Here is a 26,093-nt window from a genome sequence, read left to right as displayed (position 1 = left end):
GTACAGCCTGTCTGATTTGATACCATACAAATGTGTCTAATGTCCTCTGCAGGAATATGAGCACACAGTTCTGTCAGTATAAGATGTTTTAATAGCAGCATATGTGAAAAACACTAGACAACTCATTTGAGAACATTTGGACACAAACAAACCACCCTGTTAGTATAAATAGAAGTGAAATAGAAACGTGTGGTATTACGGTAAACAGACCCTCTGAAGTGACAAGCTTGTGTGAAATATTAAAATTGTGTTAACATTAGCAGTAACTGAACCAAGCAGGTGACAATATATATTTTAAACTTTAAATTATACTCAACATACTCAACAACACAAACATTGCACATGTGACAGCTTTACAGTAACAAACAACAGTTTATCAGCAATCATCTCCTTAGAGTAAACCAGAGAGTGTCTTTCCTGGGAGACACTGTGACCAAATGACAGCTCAGATTATGAGCAGCTGCTTTGAAGAGGCAGATCACAAATCTAACAAAAGCACCAAGGTCTGAACCAGAACACCCTTTGTTAAATTTAACAGGGTTCTAACAACTTCATAAAACCAAGAACATTTTTACCAAATTGAGCTGAAGATCAGGGGAATGCGGGCAATGAAAACATGATGATCAGTAGAATTTTTTTTTTTGTAGTGTTACAGTTTTGAGATGGCAGTCAGCAAGGAGCCGGTCAGCACGACAACAGAAGCCAACAAGAAGACGAAGCAGTTGGATAAACCCTGGGGGAAACAAAACACTTAATGTCAGTTTCACTCAAAAAGCTTGTATTCAATGAAATTCAACCCCGTACTGTCTTTATTAATACATGACTACTCCTTTGTTGATTATACTTGTCAGCTGAGTTCTTACATTACCTCAAGCATTTCCAATCGTTTTCAAAGCCAGAGAAATTATTACATTTTAAGTAGGAACAGGACATGTCTTGTTATGGTGGCTGCAATAGAGCCACCGTGACAGACACCGTGTTTATCATTGCCCTAGAAATGTTCAGTGTTGCACCACAGACTGCAACATAATGGAGAGGGAACTGCTTCTGAAAGCTGCCTCTCTTTTGATGCATCTCATTCATGTTCTGTGTGGTTTACGTGTGATGGACCACAATCGTTCCATGTCACTGGTTGCGAGTACTCAACCTCCCCCACATGGGGTGTGACCAAAATGCTAGGCTATCAGAGCACCTTGGTTTACTTTGAGACTCTCATACCAATGTTAAATTTAAAAGGATACATGTTTTCAAAATAAGTTGGGGTTTACCAACTCAAATCATGCATTTGCCATCAGGTCCCCTCAACACTGGAACAATGTGCCTGAAGAGATGATGTGCAGAAAGCTACTCAAACCCAACATACCAGTTAGCCCTTCCTCTACTTACTGCATGTTAAAGTCTAGTAATTGGGCTTCCAAGTTCTAGTCAGAATGGATGGGTAGGGGGAAGTACTTGGGCTACATGGCCCTTCAATCAAAGATCTTTCAAAGGTACACTCCAAACTGAGTGTCATGGGTAATCTACCAGAATGTCTCGTGAATTGTAAGAGATTCGAAAATTGTGACAGAAATCTAGTATCAAAAACTAAAGTGGCTTGATGTATTATGCTCCTTTGATACTGAATGGGCATCAAAAATAAAATTAAAAAACTCACTTAGTATAAATGTTTGAAAGGTTGTCTATTTGTGTAGGGGAAGATCTCACCACTACCCCTTGTCACTCTGTTTCAAGGGACAAGGGGGCCCTTAAAAGTGGGGGACAGGGATTAAAGTTAGAACTGGGACTGAGCCTTAGTGGTAGGGGTGTGAGGCTCCAATGATGTATATCAATACATCAATTGGTTGATCAATGATCCAATCAGATTGACAGAAAGTCAAAACATCTCTTACACCATCAGCACCTTTAAGCTATGCTTCTATTTTGAAATCTCCGCAGACCTGCTGACAGTTTCCGCTCAGCTGTGTGTCATCCTGAACTTTCAAAAAAGCTAGTGGTAGCAGTAATTAACAGTTTGCAGCTGAGATTCAGAGGAAGAAGCGGATATCCACTGTTGGGACATATTTCTGACAGTGCCTACACTTGGGCAAGCCCTTGTGGCTTTTGCCAGACTACGTTTGCATTTTCATATCCATATGTGATCAGTGTTTGAGATTATTGACAGATAGAAACCACTCATCTCTCATCCATGACTTTAGTATTGTGAGTGGCTCTGCAGCTACACAGACAGGGAAAAGTCTGCATGAGTTTTAAAGCCCTTATTGTAGACCCTCTGACATCTTGGGTTAAACTTTTAATTAAAATAAAAAATGCCCAACCTTGTTGTGATTAAAGCAGGACAGCTGCTCTGTTCCTATCCTTGCCCTCTCTCTCTACTGTTAAAAGGCTGCTCATATCAAGAGAGACAGTCCCTTAAAACAAACTTTGTCTTAACTCATCCATTCACTCACCCTCACAAAACTACACATGAACTATATGCCATATTAATATGAAGTAAGGCTGAACTAGAGCAGATGTAACTATTAAAGTCTATGTGTGTAAATGTGTTGGAAAAATTTGAAAAAGGAAGGTAAAGCCAAAAACACTGGATCATAATTATTAGGGCTGTAGTCAACCAAAGAAAAACTTGGTCGACCAAAATCGCACCCAGGCACCAACCAATCGATAGGTTGTTCCAAAAAAAGAAAAAAAATATAAATAAATAAATACATTTTAAAAATCGCCTCTATGGGGACCTTTTTAATTCATACGGGTTCCTTTCTGCACCTGCTTGGTACTCTAAATGATACTTAAATGAATGTAACAAGTCTTTTGAAACATATATTTTAGGCTCATCTCGTCTTACTTAAAATATAACTGAGAGACGATCAGCGTGCACCTGCCTTTGATCTCCATGATCCCGATTCGGTAACTCTTTAAACTCATACAAAATAACCTCAGATCATTCATTTTTATTCATTTATAACAGTAACTAATAACAGGATCACATGATCCTGTCTGCGCTGTGTCATTTGTGAGCAGAAAGCAGAAAGCATACAGCGTTTATTTACGGAGGTGAGAGGAGAAATGTTTGCTTGTCGGGACTTAATGACCAGCAGACATCACCTTTTATCACCTTTGCTGTCTGTCTGTAAGAGAAGCTAACGCTAACGTGAACACTTTAAGGAAATTATAAAAAAGAGATGATACTAAGCAGCCTATTTACCGACAGGCGAATTAAACTGACCGCAGGAAATGGGAGTTGATGCAGTGAGGGAGGGCAGGGCAGAGACACTCAGGAGCGCCACTTCAATACAAACAGCCTGTAACTTTGTGATGAGTTGATGTGTTGTTTCTGAGCGGTAGTGCTGTAAAATATCAGAAAATATCCCACTCTGCTAGCTTTGTGTGCTTCTCTACATGTAATTCCTAGAGCTGCATTGCTCCTCGTCCCCTGCAGCACGTCTCTCTACCAGCCAGCTGAACACTATGTGTCTGCCCCCTGACCAGCATCTGGGGGGGGACTCACCGACCAGCGTGATCTTGCTCGGACAAAAGCTTTTCAACCAAACAATCAACCAATCGAATTGAAGTTGACAGCCCTAATAATTTTGAAACGTTGCAAAAAAGGTAAATATTGAGGCTTTAGAGTGATCAGAGTACACGAAAGAGAAAAATGTAAGGTACCTAGTGTTTGCTTTCAACATGTTTTAATTCAAATATCCATAGTTACGTTCCTAATTTTAAGGGGCCCTCAATTTTAATTGCCCTAAATGGTCCTGTACAGTGAAATACAGGTCTTGTGCATTTTGTTAAAAAACTATTGTTCATTGAAATGCAGAAACCTTTCAGCAATTAAATTGCCGAAACTGTTTTTTTTTAATTGACTGTGAAATTGGTTCATAAAATCTGATAATACTGATTGTAGTCTCGTATACTGCATTGAAATCCTATCAAAGCAGACTGTGATGTTGAAAAATATCGTATCTTGTCTAAAGAATACCAAATCTTTTTGTGATGAATATGGTTATTTACACTAGAGGCTGAGATTTTTTCAGGTATCCCACAAGATTCTTGTCGGATGGGAGTCACTCCACTATTCAATCACACAATTGGGATGGGACGGGGGAAAAGTAAGCAGGACAGGAAACCACAATAGCAATAGACCAAGTTTTATATTAAAAATATGCACATGCAAATTTTTTTGTTCTTTTGGTTAGGATTTTCTTTTTGCGGAAAATGGACAGAAGTACCATGTACTGACAACACAGCAGCCATTTTGCTTGAAGTTTTCTTTCAGTGAGCCACCACTGCAATGCAAGTCAAACAAACTACTCTTCCCACACTGGAAAACAGCACTGCCACAGCCGACACTTCCTCCAAAAATGCAACAGCAACCCTCGAAGCCATATAACAATTCGATAATAAAACATGTTGCCAGACAGAGCAGACAAGCTTAAATCCTGCACTTTTTTGAACTGCTCTCTGGGGTATGTCCATTGAGGAAACAGTCTTACCAGTCTTTTTTTGCCAAAGGTCTTTAGTAGAAAGCTGTAAATGTTGTTTAATGGAAACAATTTCCTAAATACATTAAATCCAACATTAGATCCCATGTTTGGGTAAACATTCAACAATTCAAATGAGGGGATGGGACTTGTTTACACAACTACAAGGATGCTTCTTTTGCTTTATTTAACCCTTTACTCCCAGGAGTCCCCGAATCTGGGGGCTAGCTCTGTCTCCTCTGACAAAAGCATTAAAAAAAAGCCCTCTTAAAGTCCATGGACAGAGTCCTGTCACACACCATTTGAAGTCCACAGATCTTGAGAAACATACAAGCACAACATTTTCCACCTAAACAAAACACAGCTCAGACCACAACCAGCAGAATGAAAAGATGTCAAAAACTACTGTTCCTCTAAACACAGTACTTTACTGCTAACAAGGCAACCTCAATACTTTATTTTTCATGCTAGCAACACAAATGACTCCTCAAATGAAAGCTGAGACTCCACCTATTCCAATGGTATCCCTCTAGCCACTCTATGATAAAACTCAGAGTAAACAGCAGACAAACAGACCAAGCAAAAAATCCATTTGCCAATCGGAACAATACATTTCATCACACCTTTGCTGTTTTTTTTGGATCAAACGGAGTCTCAATCAAATATGTCCACTTGTAATCAGTACTTTAGTGTCTTCCCATCATTTTAAGCTAATCCAGGTCTTGGTGTCTCCATTTTTTCAGTTTTAGGGACAGGTTGAACCAGACCAATGCACAATGCCCTCTCCAGGAAAATGAGGTCTTTGCTGCCATCTATTGGTTCACTAAATGCATTGACCTGTATTTACAAAGTTCTACGGGATTCTACGAGCCCAGGGCTTTCCAGAGACGGTTTTAGCTTCAAGATTGACTGCTGCATTGCTAAGATATTACTGTGCGTACACGGAAACGCACACAGCAATGACGCATATGCAAGCCCAGGGCACATGGCAGAGTGCATGAGTCTATGCTTGATAACGCACTTTAGTGTTCAACAAGCAGGGTTGTTACAAATGAACAACAGTTCACTAAAGCCCAGTTCAGACCAAAGATTTGTGATGAGATGAGTTGAAACTTGCAACTGCTTGCAAAGTTCTACTCTGCAATGCTCTAAACACCCCCCAGAAACACTGCTGTGATTGAATGAGACGACGCATCGTTTCCGTGGCAACAACTCTCACAGTCACTCACTTTAAAGAGATTTATCTAAGTTAGTGTGCAATAAATCTGTCTCTAAAAGACGGAAAGTACTGCACATTCACAGTTTTTGTGTTTTGTTGTTGTCGTCATTATCACGCCTTTATATCACGTATGGCGCACAAGTGTGATTACTCCTCCTCGTCATCAACATCATGCAGATGTTGTGCATTTAAGCCTCATGTGCTGGAGAAGGCAGAAGTTTTGCAGCATGGCAGCTCAGTTTAACGGCGCATATGAACACAAAAATCCTTTCTAGCTCACTCATGTCATAATTAACATATCTGCTGAGGAAAATAAATTTTCCAAGGACAAATTTAACTCATTCAGCCTGTTAATTTCTCATGGATTATCTCATAAAGCCCGTGCATCCTGTCTGCGCAGCTGGAAAGAGAGATCCTTCTTAAACCATATTATCTATTTACCTTTTACGTATTTATTGCATTATTTGCCTCTTAGAAATGATCACATTGATCCTCTTTTTTGTTTGTAATTACACAAACTTCACTCTGTCAGCTTCGCATTAAAGCCTGATATGCAGCTGCTGGAGGAGACAGGGGTTTAGGCTGAAGTCTCGCAGCACTGCAGCGCAGTTTAACAGCACATATAAACACAAAAAATGCTTTTCTATCTCACTCTTGTCATAATGAAGATATCTGCTGAAAGCTATTACTTTTTCGTGAACAAGTCAAATATCTACAGCCTTGGATTTCTCATGGATTATCACATGGAGCACAACACTTCCTGTGTACAAACACAGCTGGAGAATGGGAGACTTTTCTAAAAGTTTGTTTCCATTTCCCTCTAAAATTACCAACATCAGATCCAACACTCTTCAATTACAAAAAAGCACCTCTGACCTTCTATGTTCCTCAATTTACAAAAATGCCAAGACCAACATGTGCAATTTTAAACCTGTGGATGTCACAGAACTTTCGTCAGCTCAACACAGATAAAACAGAAATCCTGCTAGTTGGTCCACAAAAACAGAGACAAGAATTCATTTCGGTTTCATCTTCATTTCCTTTTAAGTACAGTGAGCACGTCAGAAATCTTGGAATTATCATCGATGCAAACTTAAACTTTCGACAATGTATAACTGCCATCACCACTTAACAGCCTACCATTTAAAAAACATTTCCAAACTTGGATCATTCATGTCCCAGTCTGATTCAGAAAAACTGGTCCATGCATTCATATCCAACAGATTAGATTACTGTAATGCTCTCTATGCTGGACTTCCAAAAAAAGACAATAAATAGCCTCCAACTCATCCAAAACACTGCAGCCCACATTCTAACAGGAACAAAGAAAATAGAACACATCACAACCATCCTGAAAAATCTTCAGTGGTTTCCCGTCCAATATAGAATCGATTTTAAAGTGCTACTTCTTGTTTATAAATGACTGAATGGTATGGCACCCCTGTACATTTCTGACATGCTCACTCTCTATCACCCAACCAGGTCGCTCAGATCTTTGGGTATGGGCCTTCTAAATGTGCCTAAAGTTAAATGCAAACCAGCTAAAGGTGCATTTAGCCACTGTGGTGCTGTTCTATGGAATAAGCTGCCAATTGACCTGAGGTCGGTAGACACTAAGTTCTTTTAAGAGTGGTCTTAAACACTGCTTTTCTCTTATGCCTTTAACTGTTAGATAAAGTATAATATATTAACAATTTGCCTGTGTACTCTAAGGAGTACACATGACTTGCATTGTAAATATATGAGTGTGTATGTGTGTATGGTGGTCGGTTGTGGGTGGGGTTGCTTGAATTGCTGACTGCTTTTCTGTTTGTTTTTAATCTTCTGTAAAGCACATTGAGTTTACACTTGTATGAAATGTGCTATACAAATAAAGTTGAATTGAATTGAATTATCATATATTTCATGCTCCTTGGAAATGACTGTATATATATTTTTTTAGTTTTCACACGTAAATCTCAGTCTGAAAACTCTGCCGTCTCCTCCATCAGCCGTTAGTTGTGATGTGCAGCTGATGGAGGAGGCAGGAGTTTGGCAGGCTGAAGTTTCTGTGTGAATCATTAAAAAGACTGATGGAAGCCTAATTATTTCCAAGATAGATAGATGTGAACAACTGAAAAAGAAAGATTGTTTATAAAAGGTTCTTCTACTTTATTTGGCTGTGCTCATAAGTAGGAAGCGTGGGATAATCCATAATAAAATCAAGGCTGTAGTAGCTGAATATGTCAGTGTAACATTGATTATGCTCAGCAGCAATCTTTGTTTTAGCAAGAATGATCAAGAAAAGCATTTCGTTGCCGTGCTGCATGGTGATAACAAGTGGTTATCAGGAGGATCGATGAGAGTCACAGCCTTCCCTTCATGAACTGACATCCATCTCCAAGTTACCTACTCTTACAATAGGCTATTTGCCCTGTAAAATGTGTCAAATTTTCCATATTTGTACAGCCCATATTTTATCTTGTATATTTTCACAACATTCTATATAAGTCTGATCAAAGTGTATTCAAATTCTATCGTAGTTGTATGATTTTATTTCAGTTTAAACACACGAAGAGGTCTGGAAGGTTTTCACATAAAGAAAAGAAATTATATTTGACACAGGCTATATATCTATGATGATACTAAATTACATCTAAAAATATCCAAATAGAGTTGTAAATGGACGGATGGAATTGATATTATCACCTATAAATAGAATTCAATACGTTACACAGTCTAGTTTCTAAATAATATCAAATGGCACAGATGGTGCCAAATTGTGCCAAAATTGCACAGTGGAGATTGTGCCTGAGCATATCTTTACTAAAACCTCCGTAACTTTGCACTGCTTCACTTTATTTAGATCAATCTTGGCAACAGTAATGATGACATGTTGTTCTACGGGTTCCAACAGAGCTTTTGAGGTTGCTGCAGATTTCACAGGAGATATTTATTCTAAAAGTGTATTCTAAAACATTTTAGGCAGAAAAAAAATCTTTCAGTTATGCCATTTTCCATCTTTATTTACTCAGCCCCAGTAACTTCTACAGGGATTTTTACAGGTCTGCCGAAATCTGTAAAGAGTTATCTTTACATTGATGCCAAGCTTATTCATGCAGACTCTGTAGTTGCAGAGAAATACTCAGTTACATTTAGGCATGTCATCTTCAAGCTTGAACACTGAAAAAGGGACTGTGGTTGAAAGGGTTACATCATTTTATAGAGCTGCTTAAATGTGATGTTACCTTGTTCAAGGCATTCTTTTTTTCTCTTTTCCCTTATACTGCTCTTGGTCTTTATCCATTCCTAATTATTCTTCTGATGTCTGATTCTTATTGCTGTCATACATTTCCTTAATGTCTTAAGTCTCTTATTCCTCATTTTTTTATTTCCTCTGATGTGATGCCATCTTGTATTATTTCCATCACCTTATATTGTTTTTTTAACTGTTAAATTGAAACTTTTACTGCCTTTCAAAATCTGTCTGCTCAGGCACTGTTATGTATTTTAGTTATATTGGTTCCATTTACCTTTTCTGTATTTTTTTACACCTTTTATTTGAATTTTCTAAATGGATCTGTTTGTCTGATAAACTTTTTAGATACATTTCTATACACCCTGCTTTTATTCCTGAGTTGCTTTATTTGCTTTGTTAATCTGCTGCTCCACAGGGATCAATAAAAGTTCATGCATTCTTCTATGTTATGCCTTAGAGCTGTTATTCATCCCAAGGAGAGAGAAGATCACGGTAATTCTGGAGGACATACGTAGCAAGTCTTACCTTTATTTCTCTAAACACCACACATCCCCACAGTGCTGCAACCAGACCATAGCCCTGCAGAGAAATTAAACTGTTACCAGAGCATACACATTCACTTAAACCTGTTCTGCCACTGTGCATTAGAAAGCTTGCGGAGGATGTGCACTTTACATAATTCACATTATGTTTACATTTCACAGTTTAACTGATTGGTTTAGCCCTTCTTGTAAAAACATTTAGAAACACTGGAAGAGTTGTTTACATACAGAAATACACCAATTAGGAACAGATGGCTTACTGGCCTCAGGCTGATATTGAAAACATCTGCAAAGATGTCTCCTAATTGGTGTTTGAGAATGTTTAACGCCTTTAACCCCACATCAAAACAAGCAGACTGGCGAGGTGAAATTCCTGTTTTTCTAGAGAGGATTATGCAGCAAAAAGGACATAAGAGCCAAATGTCTTTGTGAAATAAAACTTATTCATGCCACTGTTGCCCAAGGTGTGTGCTCTTGAAGTATAGCAGGTGGGTTGGGAGAGGATAGTTACAATAAATAAAACCATAAACTTAATTTTTAAATTTGGAATTGCAAGATAAATATCATGATTACAGTTTCACATATGTACATATTTTTTTTAAAAACTTATAAAAGTTGGTCAAAAGATGAAACTGACTTGTAACCCAATATAACTTGATGATTACAAATGCACATCAGACATTTAGATAATTTATTCATCCCCGGGGGGAAAGTCTGGCATTGCAGCAACAAAAGAGAATAAGCTGGTAAAATACAAAGAGACTACGATATGGAATTTTATTTTATTGTAAATCAGACATTTGATGTACAAATACTTGCTATTTTTCTTTCAATGCAACAAAATGTTGTTTGACATTTGTATTGCAGCTCAATGTTTCTCTGTAAATTGACTGTGCTGCTATCCATTTTGGCCGGTACAATCTTGAAAGATTTTTAATTTTAACAAGTTTTTTCTCCTGGTAAACTAAAGATTAATTAAAAAAAATAAATGTACAGGATTAACTAGTGCCACAGTTAAATTGGTGATAGGATTAACTTCTAACACCATTTATACCACGCCAAAAACATATGGTGGTGGCTTGTTAGTTGCACCTTCAGATCCTGTAAATGCTTCCACAGTAAGTTATGAAAAAAAATGGAGATAAATACTTTGAGTCGCATGTAATGGTTTTACAGGGGTTTTGTTTGGGAAAGGCTGATTTAGGACATTTTGTTGCCACTGGCTTATCATGAAAACTGGCGCTACGGTTCAGAAAGGAAGCATTTTGCTACAATTTTATTTACCAATCTTTGGGGTGTTTGAGATTAAGCTTTAAACACATTTTTAATCAAATTGACCTTAATTAAATATTGGCTAATTTTCTTTAAAAGTTATTTTAATTGGTTTTAATCTTTATAAACATGGGGTTGTGATGACAGCAGTACACAGTTTACTTAAATGATACTCAGTGACCCTCTTCCTCTTGTGACCCTTCCACGGGTCTGAGCCTGGTCAAAACACCTAACAATTAGATAAATACATATACAAAGTAAGTATACTAGAATTTGTAAATAAATATCAAATAAATGTGTCTATTACAGAATCAGGCATTCCTGGTAATACTAATAACTTAGATAAAAAAATCAAAAAAGAAATAAAAGAAACAGGTAGAAGGGGGTATAGCTGGAATTGCAACAAGAAAAAACTAAGCATGACTTACATTGGCATATGGTCAGTACTTGAGAAACGGAGAGGCATTATGTTACAGACTGTCTCCAGAAACTTTAAAAAGTCTCTTCGGATACATCCCAGATACATCACTATGCATTTGTTGGCTGTAATGAGAGCTATTGTTATGAATTTGAGTCTGCTTTTACTGTTTTTCATAGAAGATGTGTCACCCAGAAGAGTTAGTCTTGGTTCTGTGGGAATAACTGTACCTGTAGTATTGTTAAGCACAGCCAAATAGAGGACCAGAGTGTTTTCAGTAGCGGGTAATCCCAGAACATGTCAATCAATGTACCAATCTCTATTTTACATGGACAGTACTGAGAGTATCCAGGCTTGATTGTGCTTAGTTTTTCAGGAGTATAGTATATTCTGTAATTCTGTATTTGGTATTAAAGGAAAAGCTCTGGCTACTGGTAAAAAGCACTTTCTCTTCTTCTTCTTCTTCTTCTTTAAGGCTACATTCTAGGTTCTCTCCCACTTTCACTCAACTTCAAGTATTATCCATTCCATAAGTTGAAAAAGTCCTGCATAAGTATCAGAAACAAATCCTTTAGTTCCCCATTTGTCTCAGACAAGTTTATCTAAGGGTAACTTTTCTTGTAATTGCATGTGGGTTTTTTTTGTTCAGCCGTAATGAAATGACAGATATGAAGTTATTTAGAAAGACATAAGTGGTGTGTATACAGTATTTTCCATTTCTTTCAAGTACAACATGTCCATGAGCACATCTTACTGATCAGGCTTTAACATAAAACATCACTTGCATTGTTATGACAAGGGAAAGAAAAAGCACCATTATATCAAAGTAACACTCACAGTCCTTATCACATTCAATCACTACAGGGTCAGAGCAAGCTTAACTACATGCTGCAAGTGTTCCTAAAAGACTTTTAATGCCCATCAGTTTTGCCCTAATGTATGAAGATCAACCAGTTAATCCATCAAAGATTAGTTTGGGCCAAATGTCACAATGTCTAATTGCTACATGCCGGCCACAGAGGAAAGTACTATCAACTTTTGGTAAACGTTTTAACTTTAATTGATGCAACAGTCAAAGTGTCCCTGACTAAAACTTTTCTATGTAGTAACTTGTTTGAAAACTAAATGCCTTTTATCTTTACCGTCAAGGATTAATACTGATGCTGCTTGTTCCTTTGACATTATCGATGCACTACTATCGGACTCAACAAATGCAACAAAACTCAAAACAAAATGCAAGGAAAGCATTATGGCTGGGTCAGACTACACAAATTTTACCAGACTTTTCCCCATCTGCATCACCACAGGTCATCTTTAAGTTCGGCAAAAATATGAGCACCACACATGACAAATGCTCCTGTAGTGACAATTATATATCCAACCACGGTTCAACAAGACATGTTGTGTCAGAATTTTTCTGGCATCTTCCGTGTAGTATGACACATGACAACGTCAGCGACGTATCCTGACGACGTATCATGCATCCTGATGTCAACTAATAGGCATCTGGTCCCGGTCTTTCTTCTCTTTACGTGTTGCAAAGCTTGCATAGCTAGTGACTAGGCCAATTTTCTTTGGCAAAGCAAAAGTTCATCCTTTCCCTCCAACTGAGCCTACAGGGATTACTAGAGGGGGGATTATAATGATATATACATTTTAAATGCCATGTCTTATCTAGAACCAGGATTAGGCAGTGCTTTAGGTCTGCACAGACTTAAAGAAAGAGCTGAAAAGTTTGTTTAAGCCTGGATATGCAAAAGTGTATCCTCTACTCATGTCCAGGTTGGTAAATGCTGATGTGTGCATGAAATGACTGTATACTCAGTATTTTTTCTGTGCACTTTTGATAAACAAGGGCCAATGAACCAAAAAAATGAGAAAACAAAAAAATAAATATTTCTAAAGGATGTAATATACACTGTGTTCCAAATAATTGTGCAAATAGTATTTTAGACAAACAATTAGACTTTCAGTTTTTCAATTAAAAAGTTCTTAATTGTGCCACTTCTCCAGTCCATTTCCATCACCGGCATCATTCTCAGACAGGTTTGATCATTAGTTTGCCAGGTGAGTCTTATTAAAGGGAAACTACTTAAAGAGGTTGATCCATACTCTTAAGCAAGTCACAGGTTTAACGTACTATGGGGGGAAAAAAGCTCAAATTGTGCAGCCTCTTGCAAAAGGTGTGAAAACATTGGGTATTTCACAAAAAATTTAAGGTAGATCATCCTACTGTGAAAAGATTTTAGTGTAATTCAGAGCTAAGATGGGTTCGTTCTGATAAAGGTGTGTTAAGGAAAGTTTCTGTCAGGGAGTAGCAAAAAGGTATTTGAAGCTGCCAGTGCCTCTGGAGTCCCAAGAAACTCTTGATGCAGGATCCTCTAGAGGCAAGCTGATGTGGGTAAAGCTGTATTTCAGCCACCCTTAACCAATGCCCACAGGGAGAAATGATTGTAGTGGGCTCAGAAATATATGAGGACCAATTTTCAAACAGTTTTATTCACTGATGAATGCCGTGCTACACTGGATGGTCTGGATGGATGGAGTTCTGGATGGTTGGTGGATGGCCACCATGGCCCAACAAGGCTGCAACGTCAGCAAGGAGGTGGCGGAATGTTTTAGGCTGATTCATAGAAAGTGAGTTTGTAGGCTTCTTTAAAGAGCCTGAAGGCGTCAATGACCTCAGCAAAATATGAGAAGTTCCTAACTGCCCATTACTGCCATGGTATAAAAAGAAGAACCGTGCCCTCTGGAGTAAAATCATTTCCATGCACGACAATGCACCATCCCATGCTGCAAAAATCCCAAATGAGGCCTTCGCTGCTATGGGCGTAAAGGGAGAAAACACCATGGTATGGCCACCATCATTCCCTGACCTCAACCCTGTTAAGAATCTGTGGAGCATCCTTAAAAGGAAGCTCTGAGGTTGGACAGCAGTTTACCTCCACACAGCAGCTCTGGGAGGCAATTCTGGCATCCTCAAAGGAAATACAGGGAGAAACTAAACATGGACTTACAAGTTCAATGGATGACGGAGTTGTTAAGGTGTTATCAAAGAAGGGCTTCTATGTTAATATGAAACTTCTTCTGTAAAAATGTTTTTGATTGAAATAGCTTTGATTTGAGTATTTTGTAACTCTGTTTTGCATAATAATTTGGAACTCTGCTTTTGAAGTTATTTTGCAAAAAAGGCTATTGTCATCATTGGTAACTCTGTCAAAACCCAGATTTCAATATAACTGTTGAGGAATGAAAAATCCTATTGACTGCCAATTATAGAGACGATTTAGTGAAAAATGAACAATAACAGTATATGCATAATAACTTGGAGAACATGCTGTTAAGTTATCCCACCTCCAAAAACTAGACACTGTGAAAATCATCTTTTATGAAGGACTTCACACCTAGAGTCAGGAGTAAGATTTAAGTTGTAATTTAACCCTAATTTGACACTATCTGAGTGGGTGCAATGCTTGAGACATGATTAGTACCAAACTCCATTGCAAAACACAAATTTCATTCAAACTTGACAATTTTTGAACTTACACTTGCTGTTGGTGTGCTGATGATTGGGGCTTAATATTCAGTTGTTGCCAGAGTATTGACCTCTAATTAAAAGCTCAAAACCTCTGAAAAAATAACCTTCACATTTTGAAAGGCTTTAAAATATGAGAGCACTGAACACTTATCAATGTGCTGCTTGGATTCTGTTTGTGAACCATTAACATCTGTTGACAAACTGAAGACATGATGTACTTACTGCAGTGACAATAGGGAAGGTAATAACTGCACTCAGGTAGTTATTGGCCAGGAACCAACAGTATGTTGCTAATGCCCACATCACTCCAGACAGCATACCTGGGGAGAAAACAGACACAAAAATCGGAGCTCACAGTCAGGTTTGTTCATGTAAAAGGAACAAGATGTTGTGAGTAAATGTGAATAGAATGAGCACATAAGCCTGGTAGCTGGCTCCAAGACAAAAATAAATGTGTGTTCACAGTGGTCAAGTCCTAAAATTCAGTTCCACTCTCTGTCCATCTGCCCAGCATAAAACAAAGGCCTGATCTTAACTCAAAGCTCACCATTTATGCCAGGTTTTGAGTCGGATATTTGCCTCCAGCAGTCTTTAGTCTGGATCAACACATCAAACCATCCCCTGAGTGGCTGTGTTCACACATGCAGCCTGGCAGAGGAAGCTGCTGCATTTCCTGTGGTTCTTTCTGACTCATTCAGAGTCAGACTGAAGATATTTTTAGACAGTCTGGCTATCCCACATGTACAGGGTTGCTCCTGGTTCACTGAACTAAATCAGCTAGTGGGGAAAAACCCTTAAACCAGCCCATGAATTGTACAGGATTAGGCTGCATGCCTCTGCCTTCACCTGTTGTACAAAGATGGAGCCAAAATATTCCTGTGATAGGCCTGGAAATGGTGTGATGCAGAATCTGGGAGGAAAGGATTGGATGGAAGAGCCGCAGTATTCATGTCATGCTGCTACAGCTCACATAAACACATATTTATCTTACCAATAAATCAAAAATCCCTCAGATGAGTATAGTCAACAGTGGAACACATTCCTGTGCCTGGTTTTGAGCAGATGTTCACATTTACAGGAAGTGAATCAACCTGCGTTGGTATTTTCTACTCTGCAAACAGAAAATACACAGCAGTGCAGGAGCACCATCTGTTAAAACAACTGTTAATTGTGGCATTTTGTATTATTTATCAGACTCCCTTTCATATATTTTTACATATTAAACATGTTGCAGTGTTCTTTCTTGCATTTGTGGTAAAATCTCTGAAAGAACAACATGATTCGTAGCGCCTCCTTGGGCATGCTAGCAGACACTCTAGCACACACTCTTGTTAAGTAAGATGACACGTGAATGCGCATGCAGGTGAACACATGTCTGGTGCTGCATGAACACTGATCAGTTATTAGGGGCTTTTTACACACAAACACAACAAAAAATTATTACCGAAAAAAACAGTTCTTATGAAAGAAAAAAGTTCAAGGCCACCTTTTCATCTCTCGAGTCTTAATGAAGTTAAAGCTCCAGTCCGAGTCCAAGTCATCAGCATTCAAGTCCAAGTCAAGCCACGATTCCTCCAAATCAGGACTTGAGTTGGACTTGCAAAGTCCTGGACTCGAGTACTACTACTGAACCCATGTCCTGTTATAGAGAAGGCTGGGTGTATAAAACTATAGAGGGGTCATCAGTTAAAATAAAAGGTCCTGAATATGATTTCATCCAACCAAAATATAATTCAATCTAGTTCATGAAAACATGTCATGAACTGGAGGAAACACTCAAATTATAATAGGCTTAAGTCAACACCAGCACTTCCACCATCCACTAAAGGAGCCCTTACTCTTTTGGCTTCGCTTTGGATAATCTATGCTGTTGTCCATTCTTCATACAGTCCATACTGTGGCCAGGATCTCTGGTTATGGTACCAGTACTAGGTTAGCTGTTTGTTGCTGGTGCATTTATTTGGTATTTAGCTCTTTTGGCTAATGGCCTAATACATGAGGAAAAGTCCTGCTGCATTCTAATCACATGTTATGGTCTGAATTTGGGCATTAGCAGATTTTCTTCTCACACTTTTTCATGTGAATGATTATTAGGGCCTGAGAAAAATACCAGTAGATTTTGGAGAAATTTTAGAGTAGTCAACCATTTCTGCATTTGTTTTCACAGCGATCATCATTAGCTGTAATCTTTTGTAACTTTGTAGGGTATATGTACTGTGAGAGGGTCGTAACAGGGAACGCTGATGGGGTGAACAGATTCATGATGAGGGGTAGTCTTGCTCACTCTTACAGGATTCCTTGGCAATAACACTCGCTCACTATACATCATCTTGCTCATCACATCGCAACATAGGAAACAAAAGGATTATACAATTAAATTCTTGATATAGAGGTTTTAAAATGTCCTTTTCCTAAAAATTGTCCCTAATATTCCATACCTAGAGGTACAACAAAATACTCTAACCTTTGTAAACTCAGCCAGTTTGCTTTCATTATTTCCACTAAACTGAACATATCATAAAATGAACCAACCTAGCAGTTATGACTTGAACTGAACATTTGCACAGGTGTTGAATTAAGACAAGGCCAGGACTAAAGACAAGTGAAATATGGATTAAAACACACCATCAGCAGGGGAACGAATGAATAAAAGAAACGTATTTTGGTTCACTTTCAACAAATAAAACAATTTACAAGATCAAAGTGAAATTTCTGAATTTCCAAGATAACTGAAAGGGAGTAGGCTGAAGCTAAAGCCTATCTAAAACCATCACAATAATAAGTGCATAGCAAGAACAATACTGATGCATTGTTGTTAACATTTACAGTATTGGCACTAAATGCATAATAACATTCATATTAACTATATTTTTTCATGGTGTATTTCAAAACCAATTGATTCTTACACAGTCTCTTGAGCCTTACCAATGTACTGCATGTTTTTACGTTTTCAGAATGAGAATTCCACAAATTTACCCCTCTAACTGACATAATGAGATTTGACATTTGTTCCCATCTTTGGTTTTTGAAAAATAAATGTTCCTCTCAGATTGTATTGACTGTCTCTCATTATAAACAACTTCTGGATACTTTGTGGTAATTGTCAAGTTTTAGCCTTATACATTGTATTGTATTCAACTAAGTCTGTCAATTTTAGTACATTTAGTTGCAAAAATAGAGGATTAGTTGGTTCCTGGTCGGGTTTTCTACTTATAATTCATATGGCTTTTTTGTAACAGAAAAATAGAGTTAGGTAAGATGTCTGTTACTAAAAACTAGACAAAATATTAGCCTTGGGAAGATAGACTTGGGAAATTTGCCTCACAATGAACAAAAACACAGCATGCACATCTGTTAACTTTCAATGAAGGCAGTGACATCAGCTAACAACAGACTGTATTGAACTGAACTGCTCAGTGATTATATACATTATTTTAACATTAGGGAAGCGGGATAAAACACCATAGCAGCCGGCGGCATCATAGGACCCTATAATTAAACCAAGCCAGGAAAGGGGTGATAAACTTTCTAATGGTCCAAAACTAAAATTAAGTCACACATAGATCTCAGTGTTTTCAAATGTTCCGAGCAACCTCATTCCAACATATCTAGTGAGTTAAAACACAAAGTTTGGATTATACTTAACAGGGACTTTAACTTAACAGGAGATTTCTTGCTGTAATGACATTTGGTCATTTGGTTTCCTTGAACACTTACTGAAACTATAAATCAATTGTAAAGGTCTTAAAAGTGGGGTTTGTTATTAGTTGACCATCTGTTTAACTTTGTTACCTGGCAGGATGGCTCTGGAGTAGACCCTTGGCTTGTTTTTCATGGCAGCACAGTAGATAGTGAAGTACACGGTGCTTGCAACAAAAATACCAGAGCACTGTGCGTAGACATAGTCCAGATCTGGAAAGGAAGAAAAAGGATTCAATGTTTCTTTTACATCAGCTGTTTATTTTTTTTCTAAAGTAAAGTTGGTTCTAAGGGCTAAGATGCTCTTATTAAAAGAGCAGCAGTGAAGATTAGAACAGTAGGACATTTTATTGTCAATCAAATCTTAAGCAATGCCTCAAACACTGAGCTGAAAGTTAGCCACTTCAGTGTTATTTATGGACCAAGGCTAGTGAGGTCTTAAACAGGCAGATGTTCTTTGACTTAAAAATTAAGAGTAGCTTAAGAAGGTCCAGAGGGTGTGTGCAGTTATCAAACACTGCCAACATACCAAAAGCACTGGCTCCCTTGAACATGCAGTCAGTACAAGCTGAATTAGCCTTAATGTAGAGGATGGGTGTGAAGGAGGAGCCGTACAGCAGACCAGATATCGCTGCCAGCATGCAGCCGCTGGAAAACATGGAGACACTGCATAAAGGATGGGTTCTAATTCACCAATGACATGTTGATGAATTAGTAAAACAAAACACAATGTATACCCAGATAATAAAAATCAGTTAAGTTAATAAAACAATACAAGTGAACAGTGAATGTGCATTGTTTATGCTAGACCTATCTGCATTTGTCAGATCTTTAAATTTGTATGCAGCATTCATTTTCTTACATTTATAGATTTCTGTTGTTTAATTGCACGCTTGCATTCCTCCACTACTTTCTTCATATTGCTGCAACACATCATTCCCTAATTGGCATCAAACTGTTGTATTTATTGTAAAATTGCTTATTGCATTATGATTTATAGAAGGGTCTCCAAAAGGACGATCACTAAGACAGCCAGCAGCTGTATTCAAGGCCTCTGGTGATAGCCTGAGGATTCATTTTAATTATGTGTTTGCTGTTTCTCTCTCCTTGAGGAACTCCACTAATTATTTAATCAAAGCAAATTTTTATAAATCTCCCCTTGTTGGTGCCTTCTACTTGTAGTGTATCTGTGCACATGCAGCTAACTGACGGCTAATCTTTTGAGCTCACATGAACCGCCTGGTCTTTGTTCCAATGATGTCGATCCAAAACAGTGTAGAGGTCGATCCATTGATGCCAGAAACAGGCCTCTGCAGACAGAGATAACATTTTGGTGTAAAGGCATGAAGCTGCTTACAAAACAATGTCAAAAATCAAGACAAAGTCATGGGGGACTCACTTTTGAGAGACCGAGTGGAAGGAATTTATCCTCCTAGAGAGAACATCAGTAAATTTCTATTTGCTTTGAGCATGATGTCAGAAACAACCTCTAAAAGGGTGAGAAAAATCCACAGACACCCAATCAATGTACTTACTCTGTCAATAAGTAAGGGAATTGATTCTGAGTTGGAATGCAGATCGACATCTGACTTCACAAAGAAAAAGATGAGGCCACTGAAAGAAAACACAGAAGTCATGTTTGATATCAGACACTTCTGAAAGATTGAAGAAAAGTTTCAGTGTTCATACCTGAGCAGACACAGCGCAGCACCACAATAATTCAGTATCGGCCTGGAGACATCCTGAGCATTAATCCCAAACCAGCCAAATCTGTTAAAAAAGTGCCATTGTCACTTCTTTTCAATATTCCAAGCGTAAAGGAAAAAAAAACACCCTCCTTGCCATGACATGAGGTGACACCTCTTAAAAGTCCAAACTACTCCCTTCAATAGCTTTAAGTTAACTCCACAACCAAAGACAAAGAAAGTTAAGTTTCTAACTTACCTTGTACTGGCCCAGCCCATCAGCAAACTTGAGGATCCCCATATTAAAACCCCGAGACTGAGGCCAACTGCTTTAACAATTGGAACAACTAGAACATTCCCTGCAGAAAAGATGATCATGTGTTAGCAGCGTGCACATGATTGGCACCCTTACAGGCTTTGAAAAAAAAACTGTAAGGGTGATTGGATGAACATTCTGTCCGTCACATCTTCACAGGCCAAACAGAGAAACAAAACATGCAACACAGGCGCTTCCAAGCTGTGCCCCTACCGAAGGAGTAAACTCCATACAGAACTGCATAACGGAAACCATAGCGACTATAGACATGTCAGTACACGACTTTTGTCATTTTTGAAAAGAAAACAACTCACTGTTGTTCTTTTTTCTTCTTTTAATGAAGAAATGCCGTCAAGTTCTGATAAAACTGGCGCTTTAGCAGCATCCACGCTAATGTCTTCGACCATAATTGCACCGGCCTCTTGTTGCTGCTTGCTTACATCACAACTCCGCCGCACAGAAAGTACTGCCCCTCATCGCTGATTGGTCCTGTCACTTACCAGGCCCAAACGGTTCAGATGGGAGCTTTGCAAGATGGATTCGCCAGTTAGAAACACGTTAGAAATGGACATATCCATCTGCTTTGCAAGGTTACTACACTACAGCTTAAAGCTGGAGATTCATTTATAGCACTTCTGACAGATGTAGAGTCTACTCCCATGATGTCCAGTGAATCAAAGGTTTCAAAACAATGTGGGAGAAATAGTTACTTGAATTTCAGAAAATTCAATTTACTAGACAAGTGTAAAAGAGGGAAACTGTAGACCATGTGAGTTTAGGGGGAATAAAATAGACCCACGAATGCATAACACTACCAAAAGATGATATTTTATGAACCATCCATAAAGTTACATTTATTTTACTAATGTATGCAGACCTAATTTTGACAACCAAGCAGACAAAGCCCCATACCCCCTAAAATCTTTGGTGCCCCTTGACCCCAGGTTTGAAACCAATGCTTTAAAGCATGGGACAGTAAGAGAAAAGCTTCTTACTATAGATAAACTTATCAGACTTCTCATTGTGAAATGTATTGGTGTATGATCTGGATCATATATATACACCACTATAAAATGATTAAGTTCAATTAAAAATTACTGTACTCACCAATACACCAATAAAAGATGTTCCTCACCCTTCCATGTGACAATTTAGCAGCAGTGCTTGCAGTGTGCTCTACTTCTGTAAGCCTTGTTTATTTTAAAGCATCACCAAGCTGCAGACACGGCTCCAACTTTGTCAACCAACTTAAATCTTAATATGAAATGACATTAAGTACAGTATCTACAATGTTTTAACAATGCAAGTACTTGGGCAAAGTATGCCTGGCTTGTGTTTTTCTGTCATCTGTCTAATGCAGTGGTGTAGTGCAGGGTATGCACAGGTAGTTCACCCACTTAACTTTGAGTCTTCAAAGAGTATATCTACTTACAAATCTTCTCTGATGCACATAATTTAATAATGTACCCATTTTTCCCCAGGATGTGGAAGGAATGATCTGCTGTACATTGCCTGTAATTGGCAAGTACTTCTTGCCTTCATTGGCTGTTAAGGTAAGAATATCAAGGTAAGCCAGTCAGAGGCAGAGTTGGACGCACCATACTTTACTGTGCTCTTGGATAGGCTAACTATTTATGCAACAGAGCTAGTGGCAATACTTGCTATAATTGAGGCACTGCTGCCTTAAAAGTAGTCCGTGATTTTATTGAGTCTTTGGCCAACAAAGAGCACTCTGCTGCTTTTTTTATTGATTTATTGAAAGCTTTCGATACTGTTGACCGTTTCATTTTAAAAGACAGACAGGGATGTGTTGGATTGTCAGAACAATCTCTTTGTTGGTTTGAAAACTATCAGATAGTACTCAGAATGTGCAACCCAAAGGCTTTCCTTCTTAATGTCTTGAAGTTAAAAATGGAGTGCCTCAGGACTCACTATTAGAGGTGCTGTCATTTACAATTTATATTAACAGCATAGGTCAGAATGTTTCAAATTGTAATATTGTAATTTATATACCAATGACACTGTCATTTACTGCTCAGCATCTTCAACAGGCTCTCTGTGGCTTACGAGAACTCTTGGATACTATATAGGACACACTGCATGAGTTAAAATTGATCCTACTGTATATCCTATCAAAACCAAAATCATGACGTTTTCAAACTCAAAGAAAAGGTTGCTGAACTTCCTTCTATCATGGAATCTCAGGGTATGATTGAGTCTGTCTCATCTTATAAGTATCTTGGGTTTTTGATTGAGTCTCTGGCTTTTAAGCTTCTTTTTGATCAACTTGTACAGTCTTGTTTTTATTTAACTGCAGAGAAGACTTGTTGCCAAGACTGCCATGCCTCTGATTACACTGATGTTCTTATGCATGCATTTTCTCAATCACTTAAATCTTTGGATACTGTGTATACCATGGGGCACTGAGGTTCATTATCAATCTTAAGTCCTTAGCTCATCATTGTATTCTGTATGATCAGGTTGGTCGAGCTGGTCTATAAATCTTTTTAAAACTAAATTAAAGGTGTTGGAGGATAATCCATCAGGTTGTAGATGGTTTGATTAATGACTTATTGCTCTGTGTGTCTGATTTGTGTTTGTAATAGTTTTTTTGTTCTATGTGTATAACTCTGTGCTGCAGACTGTCTTGGCCAGGACACTCTTGTAAACGAAATTCTTGGTCTCAATGAGTTTTTCCTGGTTAAATACATTTAAAGAAGTAAACATATAAGAGCTTGAGTTCGGCGTGCAAATACATAGGGCCTACTTTTACGTGAACTAATTATGCTAGGGCAGTCTACAACACGGGCTGTTGCTAAATAGGTCACTAAAAATGTGTTTGGCATAAATTAAGAGCACACCCATTTCTGCAGGCACCACTAACCCACTGAATTAATTTCACTCATTTTCACATCTTACTTTAATTTACTGTCTGTTTTTGAATTTCTAGTTTGTTGATGTTCTTTCTTGTAACCCTTCAAACCCTGCTGGACTGCGAACAATCCCAAGTAGTGGCACATGTGTTCACAGTATGTCAGGAACTACAATACAGATCTCTATCGTACTCTGCAGCTCACCTTTTGGACAACCAACATATGCTTATTTCCATCCAAGACAATTTTTAACAGGCACATTTCACATTTTTTATTCAGAGCTTTGATACTATGAATCTGCATTGCTAAATTAATGACAATTTGACTATTTTTTACATTTTTTAAAGTAAAACTTAGCAGTGATTCTATCAATCCTCCATCTTGACACAAGAAGTATGAGATAACAACTTACTCTTCTGGTCAATTATGATGCACCAATCTCTTCTTCTATTGCTTTCTTGTTGGTTGTGACTAAATCAGGGCCAGCCAAACAACAAGAGACAATGTAATACTCTGCCAGTTTAGAAAGGTAAAAACCAAAAGTCCTCTATGGCCCAAATATTGAAAGAGGATGTTTGCACTAATAAAATGGGATTCATGTTCAGTCTATGCACTTGAATACCACATTTGCACAAAATGTGAATTGGTTTTACAGAGCTAAATGACAGCACGAGTGTTTGCAAGTTATTATTTCTTCTGATAGACAAAGCTTAGGAAATGCATGCCGAGGTGAAAGGGCTCGTTCATTTTTGATCTGGATGTGATTTGTATCAGGTTTTATGAGACTTAATTCCCCTTTTGTCCATTTACCTAGTGTCTCTTGTCATATAATTTATGATACATTCATCTGGCATCCTTGCAGCAAACATACTCTGGTAATCTGGGTTGTCCTGGAAAAATAGAGGTCTATAACTTGACTGTGCTTAAATGGGTTGAGATTGTACAGGCATTTTTGAATGAAAACTATCAGCAGACCAAAAGCCTGCTTGGGGTTCCAAGGGTTAATAGCCTATCCACCTTCCCACTATCATTTTTTTATGTCTTTGCTGGTTTTCTCAAATGTCACTATTTCATGATTAATTCATGCTGTCTCTATAAGTCACTCTATAGTACAGAGCAGTTAGGTAGACATATCTTTATGCACACACTGTCTCAACTACAGTAAAAGGAAGGTACATACTAATAAAATACTCTATTCATATTTCAGAAGTGACCTAATAGTGTGTGCTGTACTTTTATATATGCAAGTGGGAAGCATCGGTGTAGTTAAAGGTGCTCTCATATCTCTTAGAAACAGAATCTGCCTCATGTTTTGAAGGTGGACAGCAGCGGTGTCTTTAGATAGGGGTCCAACTGCTGCGTCCCAACATCCAGCTGAGCTCTCTAAGATGACTTAATCCCATAAAACCTAAACCGCGCTAAACCATGAAAAGAAATAAATGACTTAAGTTTTGTCTTTCATGCCATAATACCTGTAGCCCAGATGAAACCTCCTAGCATAGCAAAAGGATGGAACTTGGGCGACTGAAGCATCAAGTCTCCCAGCATAGCTACAAGCCATATTGCTGCACAGGTTACCCACTGGAAAAACATACCTGCGGACAGAAACAGGAACGTCATCACTCAGGATTCAAGATAATTTAATGACACAAGGACTTCCACACTGGATTGGTAGAAAATTTAAATATACCTAAGCAGAAAATATGTACATGCTTACCATCTCCTGTCTCTATTCTTTTGACAGGAACAAGGTTGCTTCCATACAACAGCACAGCAACCACATTTGCAGCAATTCCATAGGCGAAATGAGTCATATTGGTGGAGTTGATGGTGTAATTAAATATCCCTTCTTCGCTAAATACTTCATTTTCGATAGCTGGGAGAAAGTAAAACATAAAAGCTGATATTAGCCAACAAACTTTCCCGCATTCATCACATAGGGGAGACAGCTAACATACCTTCTTCTGTGCCATTTTCAGCACTCTGGCAGCTCACAATCAAAAACGCAAAAACAAGTAAAAGCAAATGTGAGTATTTTGCCTCGAGCATTTTAAAAATCTAGTATGTTTTCAGAGATGGTGCCGGTCCAAAGAGCTAAAAACCCAGCAGGTGGCCGCGTGCGTCTTCAGTGTCGAGAGGTGTCTCTCATCCAGGTGCTGCCAATTATCCAATCAATGAAGCTGAGAAACAGAGGCTACGGTGAATAAAACCTACATGACTGGCAGAAACAAAAGGCCAAATCTCACTCTACAACCCTAAAGCCGAAGCACCATCCCTGCTTTCACGTGCTCCTCAGATGTTAGGGGTTCCCAAGTTAGGAAGTCTTTCATGCGACTTCGTTGCGTTCACGGGCATCAAGTACACACCCGGAAACTGCACAGACGCTATGAAAATAGGAAGGGTTTAAATATAACGTTACTTCATATAAAGTAACAAGAGCTTCTTTATTTACCGTGGTATATCTAACAAAAGTGGGGTAAAGTTAGTCTTCAGTAACCCTTCGTTATTTAGGTAATATTCTGACTGTGAAGGTAGAATTCATTCATTCATTCACCAGGTTCCCGCGTAACTTAACGTCAAGTCTGTCGACTTTTTAGGTTAATACTACACTCTTTTACCATGTTCTGGAGTTGTTAGGCCTAATTCGTTTTTCAGGGAGCCTTCAAGTACATTTTTATAGTAAGACACTCAATTTTACGATTGTTCCCACAGCACGTAAATGCCGGATAAACCCTCATGGATTTAACTGACGTCAGGCGTTCAGTGCGTGAGTGTGAGTGACCGAGGGCTGGCAATAACATTAAACGTTGAA

At 38.3% G+C, this 26,093-nt stretch overlaps 1 protein-coding gene across 1 annotated transcript; it reads right to left on the bottom strand.

Moving 5' to 3' along the window:
* Positions 1 to 71: 71 nt before the first annotated feature.
* Positions 72 to 25,644, bottom strand: LOC121515970 (transmembrane protein 144-like). Its single transcript, XM_041796967.1, has 13 exons — positions 25,240 to 25,644; positions 24,999 to 25,157; positions 24,754 to 24,876; positions 20,352 to 20,451; positions 20,097 to 20,177; positions 19,943 to 20,021; positions 19,807 to 19,839; positions 19,638 to 19,717; positions 18,937 to 19,055; positions 18,501 to 18,620; positions 14,931 to 15,028; positions 9,464 to 9,517; positions 72 to 733 (listed from the first exon to the last, which is right to left on the bottom strand). The coding sequence occupies exons 1-13, from the start codon at positions 25,328 to 25,330 to the stop codon at positions 650 to 652; spliced, it is 1,221 nt and encodes a 406-aa protein (XP_041652901.1). The 5' UTR covers positions 25,331 to 25,644; the 3' UTR covers positions 72 to 649.
* Positions 25,645 to 26,093: the final 449 nt, after the last annotated feature.

This window comes from Cheilinus undulatus, linkage group 10 (genome assembly GCF_018320785.1).
Source record: "Cheilinus undulatus linkage group 10, ASM1832078v1, whole genome shotgun sequence".
In the NCBI taxonomy this organism is placed as follows: Eukaryota; Metazoa; Chordata; class Actinopteri; order Labriformes; family Labridae; genus Cheilinus; species Cheilinus undulatus.
This window is presented reverse-complemented; position numbering and strand designations above follow the sequence as displayed.